Here is a 27,658-nt window from a genome sequence, read left to right on the forward strand (position 1 = left end):
TGTTTTCATCACCAGGGCCATTCAGCAGTTCACCACACACCTCTCCATCTCCCTCAATGGAGAGTGGTAGTGGTGTAATCCCCTGAGTCTCTTGCACATGACTCTACATGACTTTATAGACCGGTGCTGCACTAAAGTGCAGGGTGGTTGCATGTGTTTGTGTATAAATCAAGTCAAATCAACATTAATTGGTCACATACGCAGATTTGCAGATATTATCGCAGGTGCAGTGAAATGCTTGTGTTTCCAGCTCCAGCAGTGTAGCAATGTTCCCTCACATTTTTTCGATACTGAGCTCATTTCAGGTCTGCTGAGCGCAAACTTGAATGTTGTGAAAATTCTGTGCAACTTCCAGCGCCATTTACTGTGAACACTGAGGCTGTACCTGCTTTAAGTTACAGTTTTAACAATGACCATATAGGCTACTGTGGCTATTTGATCATAATGTAGGCCTACCATAGTGGCCTACCTTCAAAAATAATGGAATGAATGCATCCCATATCATTTTAACATGGAAAAAGCTGTTCTATCATTCAGCCTACAGTAGCAGCCAATGTGTGGTGTTCAATGAAGGCCTGCATTCCATGAGACTTTTGAAAAAAACATACAGAGCTTGACATTAAGTTCTTTATGCAAGGAGGTGACTGAAAATTATGTATTGTTTGACGCAAGAAACCACTTTACAAAATAAAATGCATTATTATTCACATACCATTATTACAGAGAATCAAACACATTTTGCTACCCTCTGCCTATTGGCTACTTAGCTTATTCAAGCCTGTCTCAAAATACAACACAGCCCCTTTAATACAAAAAAAAGCTCTTTACCTGACTCTCTTTTCAAAGATGTCTAGAAATGTACACATTTTGTGCTTTTGTTGGAAGCAATCACTCCCCTATTGCTGACTACAAATGATCTATAACAGGGCTAATAACTCACTAACTAGCAAAGGATATGAACAAAATGTGCACACGTGGCTACATGCAGCTCTCGGTTTTGATCTCAGAACAGGCGCATGTACTCAACCGCTCATGCTGTAAACACAGTCCAGTTCAACGTAAATGGCACAGATCCATATAGGCCCACTGCAGCTTTGATTTGTTTATGCCACACCGGTCTGTGTAGAGTACGGGCTGAGTAGTGTGTGTCAATGCAATAGAATCCTACTCCGATGCGTTCTGCCTACAACAAAATCTTTTGCATAGTTTGTTTTGTTGCGTTGAAAGTGGCTACAGTAAAGGTAAATGTTGATAGTGTTAACAGAGAAAACTCTAGAACAGTGTTCACCAACCTTTTCTGAGTCAAGATCACTTTTTGAGTCAAAATGCAAGCCGAGATCTACCGCTCCGATTGTTTTTTTTAACATGAATGTAAGCCTGTGCAACATTAACCAATTTAAAACAGTACTGTAGCAGTGAGGTTTGTGCAGTAAGCTATGGCCCAATACATTATCAGCGCATATTGCTTGAATTGCTGTGCCAATTCATTGTTCTTCAGGTCGTTTAAAAATATATATATTTCAGAATTTGAGGTAGGCTATGTGATGGTAGAGCTGTTGTTGTATTACTTGTGAGGCACAGCTGAGTGAGCATACATTTAAATAATTCGCTTTTTATTTCAATTTTACTGGGCTGATGGTGCCTGCATCTGATGGTCAGTCTCAGTGGAGGGAGAACAGCAGACTGAGGGTCCAACTGTCAACATCCCTCCACTCTCCCTTTCCTCCACTGACACTGACCAAAAAGGGACTCTGTCTTCCAGCTGATGGCGAAACTCGAGTCGCACTGCATTATTTCTGCCTCATGCTCAAATTCATGTTGTTACTCCTATGAACAGAGAAAGTGAAATATTCCTTGATATTAAAAAATACCAGACGGGCCTGGACATGTACTGGCTTAAGCAGGGGGACACGTCTGGCATTGCAGGATTGGCTAAATAGTTATATTTTTGTTTCATCAGACCAGAGGACATTTCTCCAAAAAGTAAGATCTTTGTCCCCATGTGCAGTTGCAAACCATAGTCTGGCTTTTTATGGCGGTTTTGGAGCAGTGGCTTCTTCCTTGCTGAGCGGCCTTTCAGGTTGTCGATATAGCACTCGTTTTACTTTTACTTTTGACTTATTCTTCGAGCATCTTCATAAGGTCCTTTGCTGTTGTTCTGGGATTGATTTGCACTTTTTGCACCAAATTACATTCATCTCTAGGAGACAGAATGTGTCTCCTTCCTGAGCGGTATGACGGCTGCATGGTCCCATGGTGTTTATACTTGCGTACCAGTTATACTTGCATACCGTTTGTACAGATGAACATGGTACATTCAGGCGTCTGGAAATTGCTCTCAAGGATGAGCCAGACTTGTGGAGGTCTACAATTTTTTTTCTGAGGTCTTGGCTGATTTCTTTTGATTTTCCCATGATGTCAAGCAAAGATGCACTGGGTTTGAAGGTATGCTTTGAAATACATCCACAGGTACACCTCCAATTGACTCAAATGATGTCAATTAGCCTATCAGAAGCTTCAAAAGCCATGAGATCATTTTCTGGAATTTTCCAAGCTGTGTAAAGGCACAGTCAACTTAGTGTATGTAAACTTCTGACCCACTGGAATTGTGATACAGTGAATTATAAGTGAAATAATCTGTCTGTAAACAATTGTTGGAAAAATTACTTGTGTCATGCACAAAGTAGATGTCCTAACTTGCCAAAACTATAGTTTGTTAACAAGAAATTTGTGGAGTGGTTGAAAAATGAGTTTTAATGACTCCAACCTAAGTATATGTAAACATCTGACTTCAACTGTGTATATGTATACATACATAAGTTTATGTCTACATTTAAGAAAAGCAACCATACCATATGGTGGGCTAATTCATAGCACTGCTTCCCAGTGAGAAAGGGTTGTGGGGATGGTGGAAGAGAATAGAGATTGGTTTGGTTCTGTTATCTGGAATGCAGTGCTTCTACATTAATTCCTCCTCTGCGCTGGTCCTCTTGTCTCTTATCTCCACCCTTAGTGTGTGTGTGTGTGTGTGTGTGTGTCTCTGGGAGTGGGCTGGAGTGGTATGTAGCTGCTGTATGTCACCCCACTGTGTGTGTGTGTGTGTGTGTGTGTGTGTGTGTGTGTGTGTGTGTGTGTGTGTGTGTGTGTGTGTGTGTGTGTGTGTGTGTGTGTGTGTGTGTGTGTGTGTGTGTGTGTGTGTGTGTGTGTGTGTGCGTGTGTGTGTGTGCGTGTGTGTGTGTGTGCGTGCGTGCGCGCGCACTGTAGCTCGTACAGGGATGGTTATAACATCACATTCCAAAAATCATCCTGTGATGAATCGTTGTCTCTGCTAACTCAATGATTAGCATAATTAACACAAGTATCATGACATGCATTATTGGTTCGATCAATAAAGCCTTATTGTAGATGCAATAGCATGTTAAAGCTGTGGGGCTAATAATGCTAGAGATTTACTTTCTGAGATAGTGTGAGGCAGTCTTAGTAAGCTGCATGGACAGTTAGCTCTTAGTTTGTGTGTGTGTGTGTTTATGCCTCCAGCTTTTGGGACAAGGGGTCCTTTATTGCAACCCTCTGCGCTTGGGGGATGGGACAAGGGGTCCAGGTGCATGCACCCCTAAAGGGGTCTAGGTTTTTGGTCACTCGAGGACTCCAAGTCCAGGGCATAGGTTTGGTTAAGTTTAAGTTTTTAAACAATCCTAATATGACTTGGATTATAGGATAAGCGCCTAGACTGGTGCAAGAAATATGGCAAAAAGGAAACTCTCTTTCCCATGTTTACACCAATCCAATGATTTTTTAACTTTAGTAGTAGATGTAAGAAGAATCAAGTACCTCAACCAATCAAGATATTCTGGTTTATCTTGAAGAAGTCTCTGCGTTCCATAGAGGTGGTCATTCGGTATGCCAAGCCTGATGTCAAGCTTAATATTCTCTCCACGAACGCTCAGGATGCAGGGGAAGAAACCAGATCCAGTGCCACAACTTTGGATAAACAGCCATCCTTGCCTTGCAGAACTGGAGCGGTGACTCTGTAAACATACCCCCCCTTTACATCTTCCAGGTATTTCCGCAGCTCACATGGGGCACTTAATGCCCTGCCAGGTTGAGCCCCTGGCTGGACAGTGACCTCAGACACAATCTTCGATGTGATTAAGCTATATTTCTCAAGAACTGGTCGAGATGCTTGCTGGATTCAACGTGCTGGCATCTTGCTGGTGTCCTGCTGCTCCACTGCTGTACTCTCTAATTTGCTGAAGTACAAAAGACTCTGCTTCCCTCATCAGTGGCTCCATCTCTGTTGAGACAGACTTGTGTCCATCAGGCAAGCTGCTGCAGGGTTTGGATGGAAGTTGGCTGCCAGATGATTCAGTATGCATGCAAAGCACTCGAACAGTGACTTCAGGAGGACCTGTGCCAACTGTTTTACAACAGTAGTTGACTGCAAGTGTGTCTCAAGGTTGAGAAGGCAAGGCACCGCAACTGGGTGTCAGTTTGAAGTTGGTTGGTGTGGATTGCAAACGACTCCAGCAACTTCACAAGCTGCTCCAGCTTGTCCCAGTCACACTCTGTGCTTGCCCTCAGATTTTCTTACCTATTAGCTACTGATACCAAGTGATACTGATGCACTTGCTAGGCATATTTGAAACACCGGCATCTACTGGCAGCATTTACCTGCCAGATTCAGAAGTTCAAAAACCCCATTAGAAAAAAAAGCTTAACACCATTACATTTTTTGTTTAGAATAAATTAACTAAAACTAAACATAATTTATGATAATTTATTTTTATTTTTTATGTTTGCATTGGCTTATTGATATACACAGAAAAATATTAATGTATACGTGTTCGAGAGCCTTCACGTGTGTGTGTGTGTGTGTGTGTGTGTGTGTGTGTGTGTGTGTGTGTGTGTGTGTGTGTGTGTGTGTGTGTGTGTGTGTGTGTGTGTGTGTGTGTGTGTGTGTGTGTGTGTGTGTGTGTGTGTGTGTGTGTGTGTGTGTGTTGGTCCAGGATGACTATACTCCCCTGGTATTTCCTGAGGGAAGTGGCTCTCTGGGCTACGTCTAATCTTGCTTTCATCTTCCTCAGTCACGAGACGCTGAACAACACACTTCCAATGCTCTAATACTTTTTCAACTTTGAACTCTTTTTCAGTTTTCTAGTTTGGTGTGTTCTGTACTTGATAGCACTGCTTGTGTTCTGTTGCGTTCTTTGTTTGTATTGATTTCCTCCTATTGTGTGTTGGTTTCTGTGTGTTTCTTGTAGTTCCACTCCAACCCGAATGGGCACTTTCTATTGGCTACTACATAAACAACAGACTGACACATTAATGCTACTTGTCATCACCATTACTGATATCATTGCATCCATGACATTTAACATCACTATCGTCGTCATCAGTAGCTGCACTGTCATCATTGCCAATATGACTACACTTATTTTCCATTTGTTCACCTTAACTGTCCCTTTCCTCTACTCTGGTGAAGACACACTGCTGCCCCCCTCTTTACTGCTCACAGTCAGAACAAACACCCCTCCCATCCCCCATCTCTGCCTCCAGTCAAACACAACAATAGAAATCAAAAATAGTCTCACAGAACACTCATAGGTCCTCCTCTCACAGCATCTGTACTAACTAGTCCCAGTCAGTCCTGGACTGTCACGATTATTTACTGCATATCAGCATAATTCATGTTCCTCTATTTGTTGCTATTTGTAGAACAAGAGGTGAGGTAAGATAGTTGGGGATGGGGGTTGGGTTTTGGTTTGGGAGGTTGACCAGACAGGAAGCCAAATTGTGCTCTGGTCCTTTAATGAGGACTTCAGATGAACCCCCTGTGTGCTGGGGTCAGAGGGCAGAGGTCAGATTCTCATAAGTATTATCTTATGAACTGGTCCCCATAGTCCTAGAAGGCTTCATTACCACATCTCCTTCCCTTGGTGATTACTGATAGGTGAAGGGGTAAGAAGGCTGAAGGAAAAGAGACCTTCGAGACTGTTATGGAGGAAGTCACTCCAAAATGATCTGCTTGTGGTCAAAGATGCAGGTCTTCCAGTCAACTGAGACGTTGGATTTTTTTTGTTGTCTCTAATGTCAGAAGCCAGTGTTTCCCCGATATGAATTGAGCAGCGGCTGGTAAGTAGAAAACAGTGCAAGATTAAGCAGTTAAGCCCATCCCTTTAAGATCAGAGTGACAATTTACAACCTATATCTTTAGCAAACAGAGTGAGCAGTGGTGGTGCGAATGAGAGCCAGGATTGCACAACCACTGTGTGTTCCTTATCATCTCCCTACAGTTCAGTGTCTTGAATCAGTTATATTTCCGATGTTGTCAACATAATTTTGCCACCACTGCTGAAAACAATCCTGGGGGAAACACTGCAGAAGCCCATCTGTTATATTTGATTTTATATACTTACTATATTTGACTGTGACTAGATGCAGATGGGGAAGTGAATACTCAGACGGCTGGGTTATTATTGTCCTTTGTGTGTGTGTGCACGCGCCTGTTTGTGTGTGCACCTGCGTGTGTTAGGCAGATAGAGGGCAGACACAAGGCTGTATGTCTGTGGAGTAGAGGAACCTGAGCAGATGATGTCATAGGGGAGTGGGCCTCCTGTGATTGGTCTGGGTGCTGCCGATATCACCTCTCTCACCTTGGAGAGAACACACACACACACATACTCCTAAACACACACACACACACACACACACACACACACACACACACACACACACACACACACACACACACACACACACACACACACACACACACACACACACACACACACACACTCCTACACACACACACACTCCTACACACACACACTTCCACAAACGCACACATGCAAGCACATACACAGCTCTGAGAGTGAAATGGTTGGGTGCCAATCACTTGTGGGTTATTTAACTTCAAAGAGGTCTGAAACAAACCTCACGATGGAGGGATGGAGTAAAAGAGAGTGAATGAGAGACAACTCATTGAGACAACCCAAAGGCTGACACTGACATCATGACATGTAGTGATGAATTCTGATCTCCAGTCAGGGGCACCTATACCAACCCTCCTTACCATATGCACCGAGTCACCCTCAGGCTGTGTGTGTGTGTGTGTGTGTGTGTGTGTGTGTGTGTGTGTGTGTGTGTGTGTGTGTGTGTGTGTGTGTGTGTGTGTGTGTGTGTGTGTGTGTGTGTGTGTGAGAATCTGGATAACCGCTAAGATCCGCAGAAATACTTGGCCCTCAGCCTCTTTCTTTCTTTGCTCCCTCTTACTCCCCATATCTCCTTCTTCTCCCACGCCACCTCTGCACGCCCACGTCTCTCTCACACACTCATGTACTTGAAATTGCTAAAAATGGAGAAAATGTGTTCTACAAATTCTCAAAGTGAGGAAATAAGTCTAGACTGATTAGGCAATAAGCACTGGATATTTATTGTGTATGTCTTTATGCACATACTGTGAGTGTGTGCTTCATCTGTTGTACGTGTGTGTCTGAGTGTATGGTGTTTGCCCAGAGTGAACGGGCCCAGTGGTCAACCTCTATCAGGTTCCATTAAACGGCAGCATCCATCTTCTTCCAGCATGTGTGGCCATTACACCAGCTCTGCTGAGTCATCCATTACCCCTTGACATACACACAGGTGTGTGTCCATTACAGTCCCCAGAAAGCAACACAGCACGCTGTTAAGAGTGATAGAAGTGATTGATAGAAGCCATTTACTGGTCTTCAGCCAACCCTTCACACACTGTGATTTAGTGATGCACCGATATGACATTTTTGTCCGATACCGATATCCGATATTTTCCTTGCCAAAAAAAAAAACAATACCGATAACCAATATTTACAATTTTAGCGGACTTTTAAGCATTCTAGTACAGTTAAATAATTAACACACACACATGGACGCAGCTGTCTAAGGCACTGCATCTCAGTACAAGAGGCGTCACTACAGTCCCTGGTTCAAATCCAGGCTGTATCACATCCAGCCGTGATTGGGAGTCCCATAGGGCTGCGCACAATTGGCCCAGCATTGTCCGGGTTTGGCCGGGGTAGGCCGTCATTGTTAAAGAAGTATTTGTTCTTAACTGACGTTCCTAGTTAAATAAAGGTTACACACACACATACTGACTAAAGTTATTTTGTTGGCATTTACGTATGTCCCCATTACCAGTAAAATACAATAAAACCTATTTCTTTCACTTACTTGTTGTGCTGTTTCGTTGTTAATTTGTTCAGTCATTTACGCTTATTGACCAATCAGGACCTGAATATGACTGCATGTTCCATAATAATTTAATGCGTTCATACATTTTTTACGTAGTTATTACACATTGATTACAATATCACTTGTACTTCATGTCACAACGATTCATCGATACGTATGCTATGGTGCTGGTAAAGTTGTCTCGCACACCTACAGTGCTGGTCATAAAAAAGCTAGCTAGCTCATGGATGAAAACAATGTTCCTCCCCAAAAACATAGCAAAACGACATCTGTTTCAGTAGCTATAGTTAGCTAGCTAACTATATAGCTAGGTGTCAACGTCTAAAATAACCCTAATTTATAAGACAGTTCTTATTTGATAATGGTGGTCGGACACATCTATGTGAAGCTAGCCACAATAAGGATTAGCCACAACAGTGGACTTTGCGGTTAGCCTTCAAAACAAAAGTATGTCATTGACAGCGATACAAATAGTATAATTATGCCATAGTTTAATAGATCATGATAAATGAGGTTGGAATGTTATATAAAATCAACAAAAGACAATAATTTGTTAATTTGACAAATCTGTTGAAATCACACTGGATGTATTATACTTTACAATTGCATTGGGGGCATACGTATTTCACCGTACATCCTTACCTATGGATTGTGGATCAATGATATGGGGTATGAGTCTACACCCAGAGAACATTAGTATTGTAGCTCTTATTGCGGGACTTTGAAACAACTGTGAATTGAGCCACATTTATTGTCAACCTATGTGTATTGAACACTATCCAGAGAAAAAACAATGCCGCGTGGATGTTTTGGAGTCTGATAACTCTTGAGTAGACTGTTACCCCATTTCATTGATCTCCAATCCTTAGGTAAAGCTGTACAGTACAATATGAATGTCAATACACACAATAAGCTGACTGGGGAGGTGATTTCACACAGTCACAGTCCCGCGAAAAGAGCTACAATGCTAATATTTGCGTAAACTCTTCACAGTTGTGTTCTGTGGGTGTCACAGAGTAGACTGATACCCCATTTCATTGCTTCACATTTCAACCTTGTTTAACATTATCTCGTCTAAATATGGCATGAGTCCACCAATTGTAACCTTCTGCATCACTTTCAAGGAGGTACTTTTTATTTTGAAGGCAAACCGCAAATTCCAGTATTGTGCCTAATCCTTATTGTGGCTAGCTTCACAACACATAACCCGGTCTGGTCGAGTCTCACTAGCCAGATGAAGCTAGCTGGCTGCTTATAACGTTCGTTTTGGGCAACAGGGTTAAGTAGCTGGCTGCTATTTATTTTCATGAACTGAAGTTCAATTTCAATAGGCGAACAGGTGTCTACCTAGCTAATACTTATTCACAAGGATTCCTATATCATTGCTAAGAATAGTGAAAATGACTGCAGTTTCTACTGTTTTCAGGCTGGTTGTAATTGGTGCTTTAGGTACCAAGCTAAAGCTAGCTAGCTACCCCAGAAGTTGCGGTCAAACAAATAATGCTTTATTACCAACATTCGTGGCCGATGTTTGCTTGTTTGCAGACTTTTTTGCTCAGCTTTGACAGTGCTACTGATCATCTGAACAACATCTTGGTAACGTTAGTGTGTACCGGTGCTCGACCAGTCGCGAAAGCCAACATCACCCACGACAGAGAACGGTTGATTGTCAAGGGCAATGAATTCCATTATCTTGGCGTTAATGGATTTCGCCTTTGAGTTGTCTCGATTAAATTTTCTTACTCTTTCAAATGACTGCTCGACTTGTTGACTGCTCGATCCACACAGCAGACATTGTGGGCTAGTTTAGAAATGCTGTGTTGCAAGTGCAGTGCAACATTTTACGTGGCGTCATTACGTCATGTACCTACGTTATATAGGTATGCACATCAGTTTTGACATTGGTTTTGCACATCAGCGTTAAACTAGACTTCTGGCCGATAACAATGTTGGCATTTTTAGCTAATATCGGCCGATTCCGATATGTTCACCGATATATTGTGCATCCCTAACTGTGATGGTTTCATCAAGGTAATAACATTGCTGTTAGATGACCATTCTGCATTATTGTTGAAATACCATTTCAAGGCATGAACATCATATGAATAGTATAGGAATTATAAACCTGCAATTTAGTTTTATCTAGGTACCGCTATGTAACTGTGATGGGACTTTTCCTGTTATGCTTACAGGCTGCTCTTGTGTTGTACCTATGTGTGTTTGTGTGTGAATGTGGACTGGTGAGACATTCTTTAATCCCCACAGTCATTAGACAGATCACCAGATTAGATTACCCCCTCTCCCAGACAGAATCCCTCAGGACCACAGCTGCCCTACGCCCTGCCTGGCATTAAACAGGCAAATAGGCAGTCCAGTTCTGTTTGATTGGGGGGTGTGAGGGTTTGTGAGTGTGCAGTTCATTTATGGGGCCTTGCTGAGATTTCTGGTCTGGTGTATCCCTGGCAGCCAAGGGTGGAGTGTTAAAGTCTGTCTGGTAGCTGGCAGTGTCCTCTTGGGGTGCTGTGCGGTCCTGTGTTGCTGCTGCCTGGTTGAGTTCCCTGCCCTCAGTGGGGTGTCTTTGTCAGTGCCTGAGTCATTTTAAATACACATTTCAACTCAGGCAGGGTTGCCAAGTGCTGAGGATAGGGACACACACACACTATACCTGTCACTCCTCTCCTTCTTTCCTTCATCCTTCTCTCATCCCTATCGTTAAAAACGTGGTAGGACACGTTGTCATGGTGACTGTTCCATGCAGGGCACTGAAAAGACTAAGCAGACTGGCGCTGGGAAACAGACCCCCAAACTCAGCACTGACATATGCCCATACAACTGTCATGACTCTGGGATTCTCTGTCTTTTCATTCTCCATCTCTCTCTCTTATATCTAGCTTACTGTATTCTGTTCAGCATTTGATTCTGATTTGCAAGCAGGTTTTTTATTAAGGTTGTGAACCCATGTCTTTCTTTGCTCTAGTCATCCTTCTTGTCTGCTTGTGCTCCCAGTCAGTCCAGCAAAGCCCTGTGACCCCCTCATTAACCCCCTCCCTTACTATTCCACTACTTCCTCTGTTAACAGAAAATATGATGTAATTGAAGATTGCAATGGTTAGAATGATTTACATTCTGGAGGTAACTAAAGACTAGCATGGGGTCGTAAAGATGGACAGGGCTGTTACTTACGTACCTGATATCTGCCGTTATAGTTTCCATGATTGTCATGTGAAGTGTCCAGTCATGGTTAGGAATGAAGCGCTCAAGCTCTTTCTGACTGAAACTATGTCACTTGGATACGTTGCATATCAGGGCTGAAATGTTGTTCACTCATCTCACTCTCTGTCTCTCTCCCGGTCTCTCTCTCTGTCTTTGTGTCTCTTTCTCTGTCTGTCTCTGCAGGGCCGACATGTCAAGACAGGACAACTGGCGGCCATCAAGGTCATGGATGTCACAGAGGTAAGCCTTCGCTCGATTGGGAGAGTTTTGTTTGTGATATAACAGAGCGCTGGTTAGACTGACAGTTTCACTTGGCAGTCTCCACACCTTTACTTGGTAGTCCTTTGTCTCCCACATATTCACTTCCATTCATTAGGAGTTCCATGTTGGTTCCCAGTGCTCATATGCTACTACTTCCTGAATAATCCAGTGATTTATGACATCACTGTCTAATCCTTCCTTGGACTTATTCTAGACTTTATATTCCCTCCAATAGGCTCCCCAGAGGAACATTTCCTTTTTAAGAACCAGATGGATGTAATTTTACTCATGTCAGACCTGGTTTCAAGACCAAAGAAGAAGCTGGGATCACAGAATAGTACTTGACTCACGGTTCCAGCTATGTTTGATCATTGTTTGATACTCTATAGCCACCCACATTATAGCCCATGTAGATTTGTGACATACCCAAAGTCGATTTTTATTGCATCTGAGGCCCTAGATATGTTTTAAATATAACCAAAACACAAATAGATGGACAGTAGTAGTTGCCAAGATTAACCTCTTGCCCTCTCTCCTTTCCTCAATTCCCCTAGTCAATATTTTCCCTCCTAAAATAGCTATAATATCAGGCTTATATGAATGTAGGGCTTCAACCTCCGTAGTATTTTTCCTCTTCATGCTACAAAGCTGAGTTTGTGTTTGGAGCTGGATGGAGTGAATCGCTAGCTTTTCATGTGGTGCTGACTGGTAAGACACTTCAGGAGATTGGTCACTTCTGCTAGCAAGACAGAGGTCTGGAGTTCGTGCCAGGTATGGACTGAATCGGGAGGAAGTTGTACTTGATAAGCAAGCAGCGTGACATCCTTTAGATCTGTGTGTGTGTGTGTGTGTGTGTGTGTGTGTGTGTGTGTGTGTGTGTGTGTGTGTGTGTGTGTGTGTGTGTGTGTGTGTGTGTGTGTGTGTGTGTGTGTGTGTGTGTGTGTGTGTGTGTGTGTGTGTGTGTGTGTGTGTGTGTGTGTGTGTGTGTGTGTGATCCTTTTGAAAAGCCACAGGCAACAGAAAGAACCATTCGCATTGGTGAAAAAAAGCCCTTCCTCTGCTACCTATATGGGTCTTGCTACAAACTAGGGTACCTGTGAGGATTTCCTACACTGGACAACTTTTTACAGCTGTTGATAAGTCATTGATAATAATCAGCAATTTTTTTTCCCATGTCATTACATTAAGATAAGGGGGGGGAGTCATAGCTATATTCAATACATTTCACGAGTTGATTTAAAACCTATGTTTAACCTGTTTATTATGGTTGGTGTCTGGATTTGTCCAACAATCGTGTGACAAATATGAATTTTCTGTCCTTGCATGAATGGCAGTGTAAGTTGTCGTTATATCATATATTAAGCATTAATCAGTTAAATTCGACATTTAAACTTAAATCCTGTAAGAATCCTGGATCTAGCTGTTGGACAGTTTTTTTTGTATAGAGATCTCAGAAATCTAACTCCGTAACATTTTGTGTCTTATGTTACGGGGTGAAAACTGTTTTCATGGGCACACAAATCCAAAATGATGTTTGCGATTGAAAAATCGCATGCTTCAAACCGAAAGAGTTCACCTTACCTTGCATAATACTTGTTGGATGCGCATTTGGTGTCCAACTGATTTAGTTACGTTGTAATGTTTTCACATATGGTCATCTGATCCAGGAAGGAATTTTCCGAATGACACTTGAACTTGAATTTGGAGCTCAGAAAGTACTGGAATAGGCCTACCTTGAACATTTGACATTTCCTCATGTTGGTGCTTGATAAGTCCTCCTGCTCTCTTTATAATTATCCGTGATTACATTTTGTGTCAGTTGTTGTGAGAGATGTGGCCACTTTCGGTTGTTTCCTGCCGCTTCAAGCGTGTCGCAGTTCTCTGTTTCGGTTAAATCATGTGCGTTTATTATGAGGATGACATCTGCTTGCTTAAACTTGGCTTTACCATTCAAATCCTTTCATTAAAAAAGAAACCTGGTTTTTGGACACTTTCTCAATATAAAAACAACAATGGTGAGATTCAAATAGTGAGATTAATGCTACCATTATTCATGGGTTTATTATGTGTACCTGCGTCGGCAACTGGGCTACAGAAAAATCGCCATGCATACATCCAATCTATTTAGTCAGGCAATGTCCATATTGTTCTCACACATTTTTTTTAATGTAATACTTTGAATATCAATGCATTGGCAAAGCCTAAAAAATGCATTATTCTTAAAGTGGTAATTTAAAAAAAATTGCATGCTTTTTGGGGGAAGGTGGGGGATTCAATATTAGGCCATATGTAAATGATACAGTTGTATAACATTGAGGTCAGTGAAAATAACAATTAAGTGCATGAAAAAGTCCCTGAAAGTCCTAGAATTTGACTTGCCAGTGTCTATATGAACCCTGCTTAAATAATGTATAGTCCTAGGTCTATGTTGTTGTATAGGTGGAGTTATGGGACAATTTCCTCTAAGTACACATGTGGAACTGCATAAAAATCTTTTTACATTTTTGTTTCAAACCATTTTGAAATGTTTATCCCAATGTCACATATTGGCCCCATTATTTATAGAAAGACCCATATACGTGACCCATGACCCCAACATATAGTGCCCCCTAGTGTACAAAACAAGTAGAAATAACCCTTGACAGACAACGTACAATACCAGTGAAAGGTTTGGACATACCTACTCATTCCTGGCCTTTTCTTTATTTTTACTATTTTCGACATATAGAATAATAGTGAAGACATCAACACGATGAAATAACCCATATGGAATCATGTAGTAACCAAAAAAGTGTTAAACAAATCAAAATATATTTTCTATTTGAGATTCTTCAAAGTAGCCACCCTTTGCCTTGTTGGCAGCTTTGCACACTCTTGGCATTCTCTCAACCAGTTTCACGAGGTAGTCACCTGGAATGCATTTCAATGAACAGGTGTGCCTTGTTAAAAGTTAATTTGAGGAATTTCTTTACTTCTTAATGTGTTTGAGCCAATCAGTTGTGTTGTGACAAGGTAGGGGTGGTATACAGAAGATAGCCCTATTTGGTAAAAGACCAAGTCCATATTATGGCAAGAACAGTTCAAATAAGCTAAGAGAAATGACAGTCCATCAATAGTTTAAGATATAAAGGTCAGTCAATATGGAAAATGTCAAGAAACTTTTAAGTTTAAAAAAGTTTAAAAAACATTAAGCGCTATGATGAAACCTGGTCTCATGAGGATCGCCACAGGAAAGGAAGACCCAGATTTACCTCTGCTATTTAGGATAACTTCATTAGAGTTAACTGCACCTCCGATTGCAGCCCAAATAAATGCTTCACAGAGTTCAAGTAACAGACACATTGCAACATCAACTGTTCAGAGGAGACTGAGTGAATCAGGCGTTCATGGTCAAATTGCTGTAAAGAAACCAATACTAAAGGACACCAATAATAAGAAGACACCTGCTTGGAACAAGAAACACGAGCAATGTACATTAGACCAGTGGAAATATGTCCTTTGAGTCCAAATCTGATATTTTTGGTTCCAACCGCCGCGTCTTTGTGAGACGCAGAGTAGGTGAACAGATGATCTCCATGTGTGGTTCCCACCGTGAAGCATGGAAGAGGAGGTGTGAAGGTGCTTTGCTGGTGACACTGTCTGTGATTTATTTAGAATTCAAGTCACACTTAACCAGCATGGCTACCACAGCATTCCGCAGCGATATGCCTTCCCATCTGGTTTGCGCTTAGTCCCACTATCATTTGTTTTTCCACAGGACAACAACACTAAACACACCTCCAGGATGTGTAAGAGCTATTTGACCAAGGAGAATGATGAGAGTTCTGCATCAGATGACCTGGCCTCCGCAATCACCCGACCTCAACCCAATTGGGATGGTTTTGGATGAGTTGGACCGCAGAGGGAAGGAAAAACAGCCAACAAGTGCTCATGATATGTGGGAACTCCTTTATGACTGTTAGAAAAGCATTCCTCATGAAGCTGGTTAAGAGAATGCAAAGAGAGTGCAAGCTGTCATCAAGGCAAAGGTTGGCTACTTTGAAGAATATAAAATATATTTTGATGGGCCTCTCGGGTGGCGCAGTGGTCTAGGGTACTGCATCGCAGTGCTAGCTGTTCCACCAGAGACTCTGGGTTTGCGCCCAGGCTCTCTCGCAGCCGGCCGCGACCGGGAGGTCGTGGGGCGACGCACAATTGGCATAGCGTCTTCCGGGTTAGGGAGGTTTTTGCCGGTAGGGATATCCTTGTCTAATCGCGCACTAGCGACTCCTGTTGCGGGCCGGGCACAGTGCACGCTAACCAGGTCTCCAGGTGCACGGTGTTTCCTCTGACACATTGGTGCGGCTGGCTTCCGGGTTGGATGTGCGCTGTGTTAAGAATCAGTGCGGCTTGGTTGGGTTGTGTTTCGGAGGACGCATGGCTTTCGACCTTTGTCTCTCCCGAGCCCATACAGGAGTTGTAGCGATGAGACAAGATTGTAACTACTAACAATTGGATACCACGAAATTATTTTGATTAATTTAACACTTTTTTGGTTACTACATGATATGTGTTATTTCATACTTTTGATGTCTTTACTATTATTCTATTATTATTCTACAATGTGGAAAATAGTAAAACAATAAAGTATGACTAGGTGTGTCCAAACTTTTGACTGGCACTGTGTACACAACACATAAAATGGCACATAAACGGGCCAAAACGGCTCCTACAGTGAGAGTGAAGGTGGTGTCAAGAATCTGAGCTCAATACAGTAATACACACTGGATGTGACTCAGCAGTTTCTTACCCTCCGTGTTGAAGAAGAACTGGTGTGTCATTGCTATTTGCGTTACACACTCCTCTTATCTTGGCATACTGCATGCAAGAAGTTTGTGTGTATTTGCGTGCGTGTATACTAAGTGTGAACAGAAAGACAGACTCAGACTATTGTCACTAGGCAAATGTTACAGACAGTATTTGCCTACATGACAAAGCATATTCTTACCCTGTTACTGATTGAGAAAAAAAACATCCAAGCACCATCCTTTGATTTCTCTTGTCAATAACGCAAAATAAAAAAAAACGATTAGGACGGGGAGAAGGATGGATGGAGTGAGTAGGAGGACAGAGAATGAGAGATGGATTCTGTTTGCCAGACTGTCTGAGTATTGGCGTGTGGCTTGTACTTATACAGTCCTACTGGTGATCTACACTTATTACAGATCTTTCACATATCAACTCTTTTCTGTGAAGAGTTTTCGAAAGGGGTAATTTTCTCCCTGTTTAGCTGTTTTGTAAAATAAACACTTCAGTTGGGGTTTGGGCGTTTGCCAAGAGAGGGAATTAGTTGGGTTGTGGTAGCATGTTTATTTTTGAAAATCTTGATCTTCTATCGTTGTCCTGCAGGGGGATAGGCTAGTCTAGTGGATTTACAGGATCCAGTACATATGATATGCGTCATCCAGGAACTCCTGGTTAGCAGAAAACATCTGTTTGTAGAGCATGGAAACAGTGACCCAGTTTTTTCACTTGAAAATGTATTCCTAAAAAACAAACAAACAAACCATACACCTCTTTGTAAAAAGGCAACTTTTAACAATTTCCATGTTTACAGGAAGAACTGTGCAGATACAATGTTTGGTAACAGAATACAACGGAGGGAGATTTTACTGCATCTGCAGAGTTTTTCCAGTAAATATGTATTTTTTTATTTACTTTGTAAATTGTTCAAAGTAGTAATTGTGCATATAGTTGTATGGCTTGTTAAACTTGAAATCAATGTTTTTTTGTTTGGCATTGATTTTTCCGTTACAGTGGAATTGCCCAGTACTATTTAACTGTGTATACAATGGTATAGTACTACTTGAAGAAGCAGAGAGCCAGGTAGCATCATTGATGTATGTGTAGTGATGGTGCACACCAGTTATAGGGTCTATGCCTAAGATGAGAACATATCATTTTATTGTAAACCCAGTTCTTCTGCCCGAGCTCCCTACCATGTATGTGTGTTGCGTGTGTTCCTGTGAATATAACATATTACAGTAGAGCTACAGACAGCTCCCTACCATGTATGTGTGTTGCGTGTGTTCCTGTGAATATAACATATTACAGTAGAGCTACAGACAGCTCCCTACCATGTATGTGTGTTGCGTGTGTTCCTGTGAATATAACATATTACAGTAGAGCTACAGACAGCTCCCTACCATGTATGTGTGTTCCTGTGAATATAACATACTACAGTAGAGCTACAGACAGCTCCCTACCATGTATGTGTGTTCCTGTGAATATAACATATTACAGTAGAGCTACAGACAGCTCCCTACCATGTATGTGTGTTCCGTGTGTTCCTGTGAATATAACATACTACAGTAGAGCTACAGACAGCTCCCTACCATGTATGTGTTTTCCTGTGAATATAACATATTACAGTAGAGCTACAGACAGCTCCCTACCATGTATGTGTGTTCCGTGTGTTCCTGTGAATATAACATATTACAGTAGAGCTACAGACAGCTCCCTACCATGTATGTGTGTTCCGTATGTTCCTGTGAATATAACATATTACAGTAGAGCTACAGACAGCTCCCTACATGTATGTGTGTTCCTGTGAATATAACATATTACAGTAGAGCTACAGACAGCTCCCTACATGTATGTGTGTTCCTGTGAATATAACATATTACAGTAGAGCTACAGACAGCTCCCTACCATGTATGTGTGTTCCGTGTGTTCCTGTGAATATAACATATTACAGTAGAGCTACAGACAGCTCCCTACCATGTATGTGTTCCGTGTGTTCCTGTGAATATAACATATTACAGTAGAGCTACAGACAGCTCCCTACCATGTATGTGTGTTGCGTGTGTTCCTGTGAATATAACATATTACAGTAGAGCTACAGACAGCTCCCTACCATGTATGTGTGTTCCTGTGAATATAACATATTACAGTAGAGCTACAGACAGCTCCCTACCATGTATGTGTGTTCCTGTGAATATAACATATTACAGTAGAGCTACAGACAGCTCCCTACCATGTATGTGTTCCGTGTGTTCCTGTGAATATAACATATTACAGTAGAGCTACAGACAGCTCCCTACCATGTATGTGTTCCGTGTGTTCCTGTGAATATAACATATTACAGTAGAGCTACAGACAGCTCCCTACCATGTATGTGTTCCGTGTGTTCCTGTGAATATAACATATTACAGTAGAGCTACAGACAGCTCCCTACCATGTATGTGTGTTCCTGTGAATATAACATATTACAGTAGAGCTACAGACAGCTCCCTACCATGTATGTGTGTTCCTGTGAATATAACATATTACAGTAGAGCTACAGACAGCTCCCTACCATGTATGTGTGTTCCTGTGAATATAACATATTACAGTAGAGCTACAGACAGCTCCCTACCATGTATGTGTGTTGCGTGTGTTCCTGTGAATATAACATATTACAGTAGAGCTACAGACAGCTCCCTACCATGTATGTGTGTTCCTGTGAATATAACATATTACAGTAGAGCTACAGACAGCTCCCTACCATGTATGTGTGTTCCGTGTGTTCCTGTGAATATAACATATTACAGTAGAGCTACAGACAGCTCCCTACCATGTATGTGTGTTCCTGTGAATATAACATATTACAGTAGAGCTACAGACAGCTCCCTACCATGTATGTGTGTTCCTGTGAATATAACATATTACAGTAGAGCTACAGACAGCTCCCTACCATGTATGTGTGTTCCTGTGAATATAACATATTACAGTAGAGCTACAGACAGCTCCCTACCATGTATGTGTGTTCCGTGTGTTCCTGTGAATATAACATATTACAGTAGAGCTACAGACAGCTCCCTACCATGTATGTGTGTTTCTGTGAATATAACATATTACAGTAGAGCTACAGACAGCTCCCTACCATGTATGTGTGTTCCGTGTGTTCCTGTGAATATAACATATTACAGTAGAGCTACAGACAGCTCCCTACCATGTATGTGTGTTCCTGTGAATATAACATATTACAGTAGAGCTACAGACAGCTCCCTACCATGTATGTGTGTTCCTGTGAATATAACATATTACAGTAGAGCTACAGACAGCTCCCTACCATGTATGTGTGTTCCGTGTGTTCCTGTGAATATAACATATTACAGTATAGTTTTAGCTTCACTCTACTCTACAGGCTCATTTCAGCATATGTGCTCTGACCCAGATACCACTTCCTGTCCTACATACAGCATAGAGGGAGGGAGAAATAGAGAAGAGTGGAAGAGAGAGAAGGGGAAGAGTTTGTTTTTCTTTCCTCCTCTCAGAAGGTTCATTTGAAGTGCAGTGGGATTATGGGAGGGTTTTAAGTCGCTCAGTCACTTGTCTCTCATCACCTCTCCTGCTTGCTGTCTCCTTTCTCTCTCTTGCTCTCCCCTTTTCTATTGCTCGCTTTCCCGCCCTCTTTCTTGCTCCTCCTCTCTCTGTCTTGCTCTCTTCCCATCACTACCCATCTCTCTTCTCTCCCTTCCTTTTGCTCTTTCTCTCCCTATCACTCCTCTCACTGCCTCTTTGACTGTATAGCTACTAATCACATTAGGTGTACTAGAGCACAGGACTGTAGTATCTAGAGTCCTGCTCCTCAAGCTAACCTAGCAGAGAGGCTGCTTTTGGAGGCTAATTCACTGGGATTCAATAGGAGTCAGAAGTTATTAGCAAAAGCTAATCCCTCTCTCCCTCTTGTTGGCTCTCTCTTCTTTCTCTCTCTCGTGCACTGTCTCTCTCAACTCATCTCTTCTCACTGTCTTGGCTCACTCTCTTAGCTGAATATCTTTATTGTAGAAAGTGAGATAATGATGGTGGGAGGTATTAAAAAGGGTGACCCATCCCTCTTATTCTTTCCACTGTGTGTGATACTATCTGTAAGATGGCCACCCTTGTTAACACCTCCCACCACCATTATCTCACTTCCTACACATGATTTAGAGTTGTGAAAATGGCATCCGGACTATGAGAGAACTGGGGGATAGAAGATGTGGTGATGAAAATATGAGGTTATGGAAAGTGCAGACTGAGAAAAGAATGGCACTGAAATGCATAGCGGATGTTTCACGTGCTCCTGACCAATTCTGCTATTTTGTGAGCTCAACTTTTTTTGTACATAATGTCTCCTCCTACATTTCCTATGACCGAAACCTGGCCCTGATCCGGAAGAGAAAGAGACAGCGATATAGAGGCCGATGCACGTGCACCCTAATGAAGCTACGGCGGAAAGTAACTAATCTGCCTCTACCCTCTGTTCTATTGGCGAATGTACACCAATCACTGGAGAACAAACTGGATGAGCTCCGTTTGAAACTATCCTATCAACGGGACCTGAAAAACTGTAATATCCTATGTTTCTCAGAAACTAGGTTGAACAAGGACACGGATAATATTCTAGCTGGTTTTTCTATGCATCGGCAGGACAGAGCGGCAGCGTCGGCTAAGCTCAGTGGATGTGTGTCTTATTGTTAACATCAGCTGGTGCGCAATCTCTAATATTAAGGAAGTCTCAAGGTTTTGCTCACCTGAGTTAGAATACCTTATGATAAGCTATGGACCATATTATTTACAGAGGGAGTTTTCATCTATGTTTTCCACAGCCGTCTATTTACCGCCACAAACCGATGCTGGCACCAAAACCACACTCATCAAGCTGTATAAGCAACAACAACAAGAATGCTCATCCAGAGGCGGCACTCCTAGTGGCCGGCGATTTTAATGCAGGAAAATTTCAATCTACCAGAAATGTCAGCTAAGCAAGTGGAGGCTACAAAAATCTAGACCACCTACCTTTACTCCACACACATAGACGCCTACAAAGCTCGCCCTCCATTTTTCAAATCTGACCGTATAACGACCTCTGTCCTCCCTCATTCCTGCTTACAAGCAAAAACTCTAACAGGAAGTACCAGTGACGCGCTCAATACAGAAGTGGTCCAATGAAGTCGATGCCAAGGTACAGGACTAGAATATGATCAGGGAGTACCACATAAGTCACCGGCTTCATTAATAAGACGATGAGTAAAAAAAAAAGACAGGTCATCCCAGCAACAGGAAGACCACATGTTGAGGGAGCGTTATACAAAGTGACGCTAAATCAATGTTTTACCACTGCTAAATCAATGTTTTACCACTGCTAAATCAATGTTTTACCACTGCTAAATCAATGTTTTACCACTGCTAAATCAATGTCTTACCACTGCTAAATCAATGTTTTACCACTGCTAAATCAATGTTTTACCACTGCTAAATCAATGTCTTACCACTGCTAAATCAATGTCTTACCACTGCTAAATCAATGTTTTACCACTGCTAAATCAATGTTTTACCACTGCTAAATCAATGTTTTACCACTGCTAAATCAATGTCTTACCACTGCTAAATCAATGTTTTACCACTGCTAAATCAATGTTTTACCACTGCTAAATCAATGTTTTACCACTGCTAAATCAATGTTTTACCACTGCTAAATCAATGTTTTACCACTGCTAAATCAATGTTTTACCACTGCTAAATCAATGTTTTACCACTGCTAAATCAATGTTTTACCACTGCTAAATCAATGTCTTACCACTGCTAAATCAATGTTTTACCACTGCTAAATCAATGTTTTACCACTGCTAAATCAATGTTTTACCACTGCTAAATCAATGTTTTACCACTGCTAAATCAATGTTTTACCACTGCTAAATCAATGTTTTACCACTGCTAAATCAATGTTTTACCACTGCTAAATCAATGTTTTACCACTGCTAAATCAATGTTTTACCGCTGCTAAATCAATGTCTTACCACTGCTAAATCAATGTTTTACCACTGCTAAATCAATGTCTTACCACTGCTAAATCAATGTTTTACCACTGCTAAATCAATGTTTTACCGCTGCTAAATCAATGTCTTACCACTGCTAAATCAATGTTTTACCACTGCTAAATCAATGTCTTACCACTGCTAAATCAATGTTTTACCACTGCTAAATCAATGTTTTACCACTGCTAAATCAATGTCTTACCACTGCTAAATCAATGTTTTACCACTGCTAAATCAATGTTTTACCACTGCTAAATCAATGTTTTACCGCTGCTAAATCAATGTCTTACCACTGCTAAATCAATGTTTTACCGCTGCTAAATCAATGTCTTACCAGCCAGAATGGTTTATGAGTGAATCATATACACTGTGTGTGTGTGCGCCTGTGTGATAATATTGGTTTATTTAGCTCCATGATCATTTACGATATAGAACGTGCCATTTTCACTTCCATGCTCGTCAACATTCTCGTTGTGACTGAAAGTCAATAAATGGTGGTATTTACCAGGCTCAATTTGGTTGAATAAATAGCAGTCTGTTTCTGTTATTGTTGTCATGATTACAACAAACGTCCCCTCTGGAAATGCCATGAGGGGTAAACAACCTATGGAGTGTCAGTTCATCGACCATCATACACAAAACAAAGAGCTTGTTAGGGTGTGTGTGTGGTTGGTTGGTTCGTCACCGGGGGCTCTCAGATGAGACTGTTATCAGTTCACATGTCTCTAGGATGTGTTCCCTGGCCAGGACAAATAGAACAATGAATATTTGTTTTGTTTGTTATGATTCGCTCCATTACTTCATAAAATTACCCCCCTCCAGGGCAATGGGAATTTATTAGCTCTATTAATGGTCTTTCTCTCTCTCGCTCTCTCTTTTTTTCTCTCTCTCTCTCTGTGTGTCTAGGATGAAGAAGAGGAGATTAAACTGGAGATTAATATGCTGAAGAAGTACTCCCACCACAGAAACATAGCCACCTATTACGGAGCCTTCATCAAGAAGAGCCCACCAGGACATGACGACCAGCTATGGGTGAGGGTGTATTTAACTAGTCTATCCCTCAGTCCCAAATACATCTACCTAAAACTCAAGCCTGAACTACTTGGACACCTCCAGCAAAAGGCCTTCATAACAGTGTCATAGGATGACATTGCTAGTTCGGTTCAATAGGAGGTACCATCCTCACTCTACCTACCTCACCATCCATAGTCCATCACTACAACCATCTATGAATGAGTGGCTCCAGATATATCCCCTTCAAACCACCCTTCCCTCCACCTCCAACGAGATGCAACAAACACTCAAACTGGACAGTTTTATCTCTATCTCATTCAAAGACTCAAACATGGACTAACTGACAGTTGTCTGCTTCGCATGATGTATTGTTGTATCTGCCTTCTTGCCCTTTGTGCTGTTGTCTGTGCCCAATAATGTTTCTGCCATGTTTTGTGTTGCTGCCATGTTGTGTTGTCATGTGTTTCTGCCTTGCTATGTTGTCGTCTTTAGGTCTCTCTGTATGTAATGTTGCGGTGTCTCTCTTGTCGTGACGTGTGTTTTGTCCTATATATATTTTTTTATCCCCGTCCCCGCAGGAGGCCTTTTGGTAGGCCGTCATTGTAAATAAGAATTTGTTCTTAACTGACTTGCCTCGTTAATAAATCAAGGTTCAATTTAAAAAATGAACAGTCTTCCCTAAAGGCTGGGTGGTTTTAACTCCCCCTTCCTCTCCTCCTTTCTCTCTGGGTCAACAATATCTCTCCCCTCCCTCCCTCCTTGCCCGGTCAGTCCCTGTGTGTTTGCCTGCTAGTGTTACCTTTAATGGCCCCTTTCAGACTCTGGGCTTTTTATCTCTCAGAGATAGAGGTGCTGCGGAGAACGAACGACCAGCAAGATAGGGGAAGGAGGAGGGATGGAGCGAGAGAGAGGGATTTAACTATAGGTTTCTCCAGGACAGGGTTACTCCCAGTTTATTGCCATCCATCTCTGCTTTACTTAGAAAGAGAGGGAGGGAAAGGGAGTGAGGGGTTCTCTCGCTAGACTCAAGTACCATGCAGTGGTGTAAATGACTTAAGTAAAAATACTTTAAAGTAGTTAAGTAGTTTTATTTGTAAAAACATTTTTTACTTTACTATTTATATTTTTGACAATTTTTACTTCACTACATTATTTTAAAAAATGATATACTTTTCCTTCATACATTTTCCCTGACACCCAAAAGTACTCATTACATTTTGAATGCTTATCAGGACAGGAAAATTGTTCAATTCACACACTTATCAAGAGAGCATCCCTGGTCATCCCTACTGCCTCTGATCTGACGGACTCACTAAATACAGAACATCCCTGGTCATCCCTACTGCCTCTGATCTGACGGACTCACTAAATACACATGCTTTGTTTGTAAATGATGTTTGAGTGATAGAGTGTAACCTGGCTATCTGCAAATAACAAAAAAAAAGAAAATTGTGCCGCCTGGTTTGCTTAATATAAGGAATTGTAATATATTCATACGTTTACTTTTGATACTTAAGTATATTTAAGACCAAATACTTTTAGACTTTTACTCAAGTAGTATTTTACTGGGTGACTTTCACTTTTACTTGAGTCATTTTCTATTAAGGTATCTTTACTTTTACTCAAGTATGACAATTGGGTACTTTTTCCACCACTGGTAACGCGACTGTTGTTTTCACAGCTGCCTCTCTAACCTTTTACATCTACACTGTTATGGCTGCATAGTGTGTGTGTGTGTGTGCGCGACACGCATATGTGTACATGACTAACTCGCTCTCTCTCTATTGGTCTCTAGCTGGTGATGGAGTTCTGTGGTGCAGGCTCTATCACAGACCTGGTGAAGAACACCAAGGGCAACACACTGAAGGAGGACTGGATCGCCTACATCTCCCGTGAGATCCTCAGGGTGAGTCTACTTTTACTTCCTACACGTTCCCCTTGCAGTTGCATGCTGGTATCTGTGGTCTCATGATGGTCTGTGTTTCTCCTCAGGGGTTGGCTCACCTGCACGCCCACCATGTGATCCACCGTGACATCAAGGGCCAAAACGTGCTGCTGACTGAGAACGCTGAGGTCAAACTGGGTGAGTTCACTGGTTTCAACTGGTTTGAGATGATTTGATGCAAGAGGCTAGAATGGTTTAAACTGGTTCAAATGAGTCTGATTCAAACTGAGGCTGGTTTGAAACATGATACATGGGACGGAACTAGTTTGAACTGGTTCTGACTGGTCTTCTCCCCCTCCTCCAGTGGATTTTGGTGTGAGCGCCCAGCTGGACCGGACAGTGGGCCGGAGGAACACCTTCATCGGGACACCCTATTGGATGGCGCCGGAGGTCATTGCCTGCGACGAGAACCCAGACGCCACCTACGACTACAGAGTAAGATGCACTCAATAACACCATGCCACTATCTGCTAATGGCTGTCAGTGTCCAGTTGTATGTAAAGTTAGTTGATTGATAGCTGCTTGCGTTTGTGCCATTGTATGTGGCTGTGTAGGCTGATGGGACAGTACAGACAGTACAGTAGCAGGTTGGGGTAGATGTTGTCATGACCAGAGAGGGTGGTAATTACCATCCTATATAGATGCATGCACGTATATATTCATATATACACACACACACACACCCACACCCACACACACAATGGTAGCTGTGTCCATATCTCTCATAGTGTGTTTTCTCCTGCAGAGTGACTTGTGGTCCACTGGAATCACAGCTATAGAGATGGCTGAGGGAGCTCCTCGTAAGTACAGCCACTCTATTACCACACATAGGGCGGCGCACAATTGGCCCAGCGTTGTCTAGGGGGGGAGTGTTTGGCCGGGTTAGGCAGTCATTGAAAATAAGAATTTGTTCTTAACTGGCTTGCCTAGTTAAATGAAAAATCCCCCCCCAAACATTACTATTGGACTTCTACAGTACTATTTTTTTCCAGCGAGCTAACCTGGTTGAAATTGTTGGTGTTTGTTTTGTCTTGTCTTCCAGCACTGTGCGATATGCATCCAATGAGAGCGCTCTTCCTCATCCCCAGAAACCCTCCTCCTCGACTCAAGTCAAAGAAATGGTATGTAACTAATCTATGCCCTTATGATTTCAGACATTTAAACCACCATTTTACAATCCCACTATGAAAATTGATACTGGTGAAACTTTTTCATAGCTCATCTGACATTGCCTGGTAGATAGGCTCATAAAAGTAACAAATGGCTTCTCTCTGCTCCTCAGGTCCAAGAAGTTTTGCAGCTTCATTGAAGGCTCCCTGGTGAAGAACTATACCCAGCGCCCCCCCACCGACCAGCTGCTGAAACACCCCTTCATCAGGGACCAGCCCAACGAGAGGCAGGTCCGCATCCAGCTCAAAGACCACATCGACCGCACCAAGAAGAAGAGAGGGGAGAAGGGTGAGTCTTAGACATACTAATACACACACACACACTACTAGTCTTCTCTAAGACATCTCCAGAAGACATTTGAAACATTCTCACCCTTTCCTCTCTTCTCTAGATGATACAGAGTATGAGTACAGTGGGAGTGAAGAAGAAGAGGAGGAAGCTCAGGAGCAGGAGGGGGAGCCCAGGTAACTAACCCACATGGATCAATCCAAAAAACTAGCCAACATACTAATAGCAAATGCGTTAGCTAACATGTCTTTTCAGTCCATAGCGCTCCATATTAACATATCTCTTTGTCCCGTAGCTCTATAGTGAACCAGCCAGGGGAATCAACCCTGCGTAGGGACTTCATCCGTCTGCAGCAGGAGAACAAGGAGCGCTCGGAGGCCCTGCGCAGACAGCAGCTCTTGCAGGAGCAGCAGCTCCGGGAGCAGGAGGAGTACAAGCGCCAACTACTGGCAGAGAGGCAGAAACGCATCGAGCAGCAGAAAGAGCAAAGGAGGAGGCTGGAGGAGGTATGAGAGAGAGCGAGTGTGTCTGTGTGTGTCTAAGTTTGTGTATGTGTATGTTCTTCCACCCTGTTTATGTAGCGACCCTGGGTTTATAAGCGCGGAAATCGACCCTGCCGCATGAGCATGCTTTTGCGGCACAGTCGATAGCGCGCCGGACCTCGGGTTCGAAGGTCGAGGGTTCGAGACCTGCTCCCCGCTGTTTCATTACATTCAAT

The 27,658-nt window shown here is 42.3% G+C and overlaps 1 protein-coding gene across 5 annotated transcripts in view; it reads left to right on the top strand.

Annotated features, from left to right (window-relative positions):
• Window positions 1-27,658, top strand: part of LOC118366857 (mitogen-activated protein kinase kinase kinase kinase 4-like) — a 101,635-nt gene that overhangs the window by 40,179 nt on the left and 33,798 nt on the right. For all 5 annotated transcript variants that reach the window (XM_052493497.1, XM_035749627.2, XM_035749630.2 and 2 more), the window contains exons 3-12: window positions 11,623-11,679; window positions 23,430-23,555; window positions 25,333-25,443; window positions 25,530-25,620; window positions 25,787-25,917; window positions 26,228-26,282; window positions 26,525-26,603; window positions 26,765-26,940; window positions 27,044-27,116; window positions 27,236-27,446. In XM_052493497.1, coding sequence (XP_052349457.1) covers window positions 11,623-11,679; window positions 23,430-23,555; window positions 25,333-25,443; window positions 25,530-25,620; window positions 25,787-25,917; window positions 26,228-26,282; window positions 26,525-26,603; window positions 26,765-26,940; window positions 27,044-27,116; window positions 27,236-27,446 — 1,110 coding nt within the window. The remainder of the gene's footprint in view (window positions 1-11,622; window positions 11,680-23,429; window positions 23,556-25,332; window positions 25,444-25,529; window positions 25,621-25,786; window positions 25,918-26,227; window positions 26,283-26,524; window positions 26,604-26,764; window positions 26,941-27,043; window positions 27,117-27,235; window positions 27,447-27,658) is intronic.

The sequence above is a fragment of the Oncorhynchus keta genome, chromosome 34 (genome assembly GCF_023373465.1).
Source record: "Oncorhynchus keta strain PuntledgeMale-10-30-2019 chromosome 34, Oket_V2, whole genome shotgun sequence".
Classification (NCBI taxonomy): domain Eukaryota; kingdom Metazoa; phylum Chordata; class Actinopteri; order Salmoniformes; family Salmonidae; genus Oncorhynchus; species Oncorhynchus keta.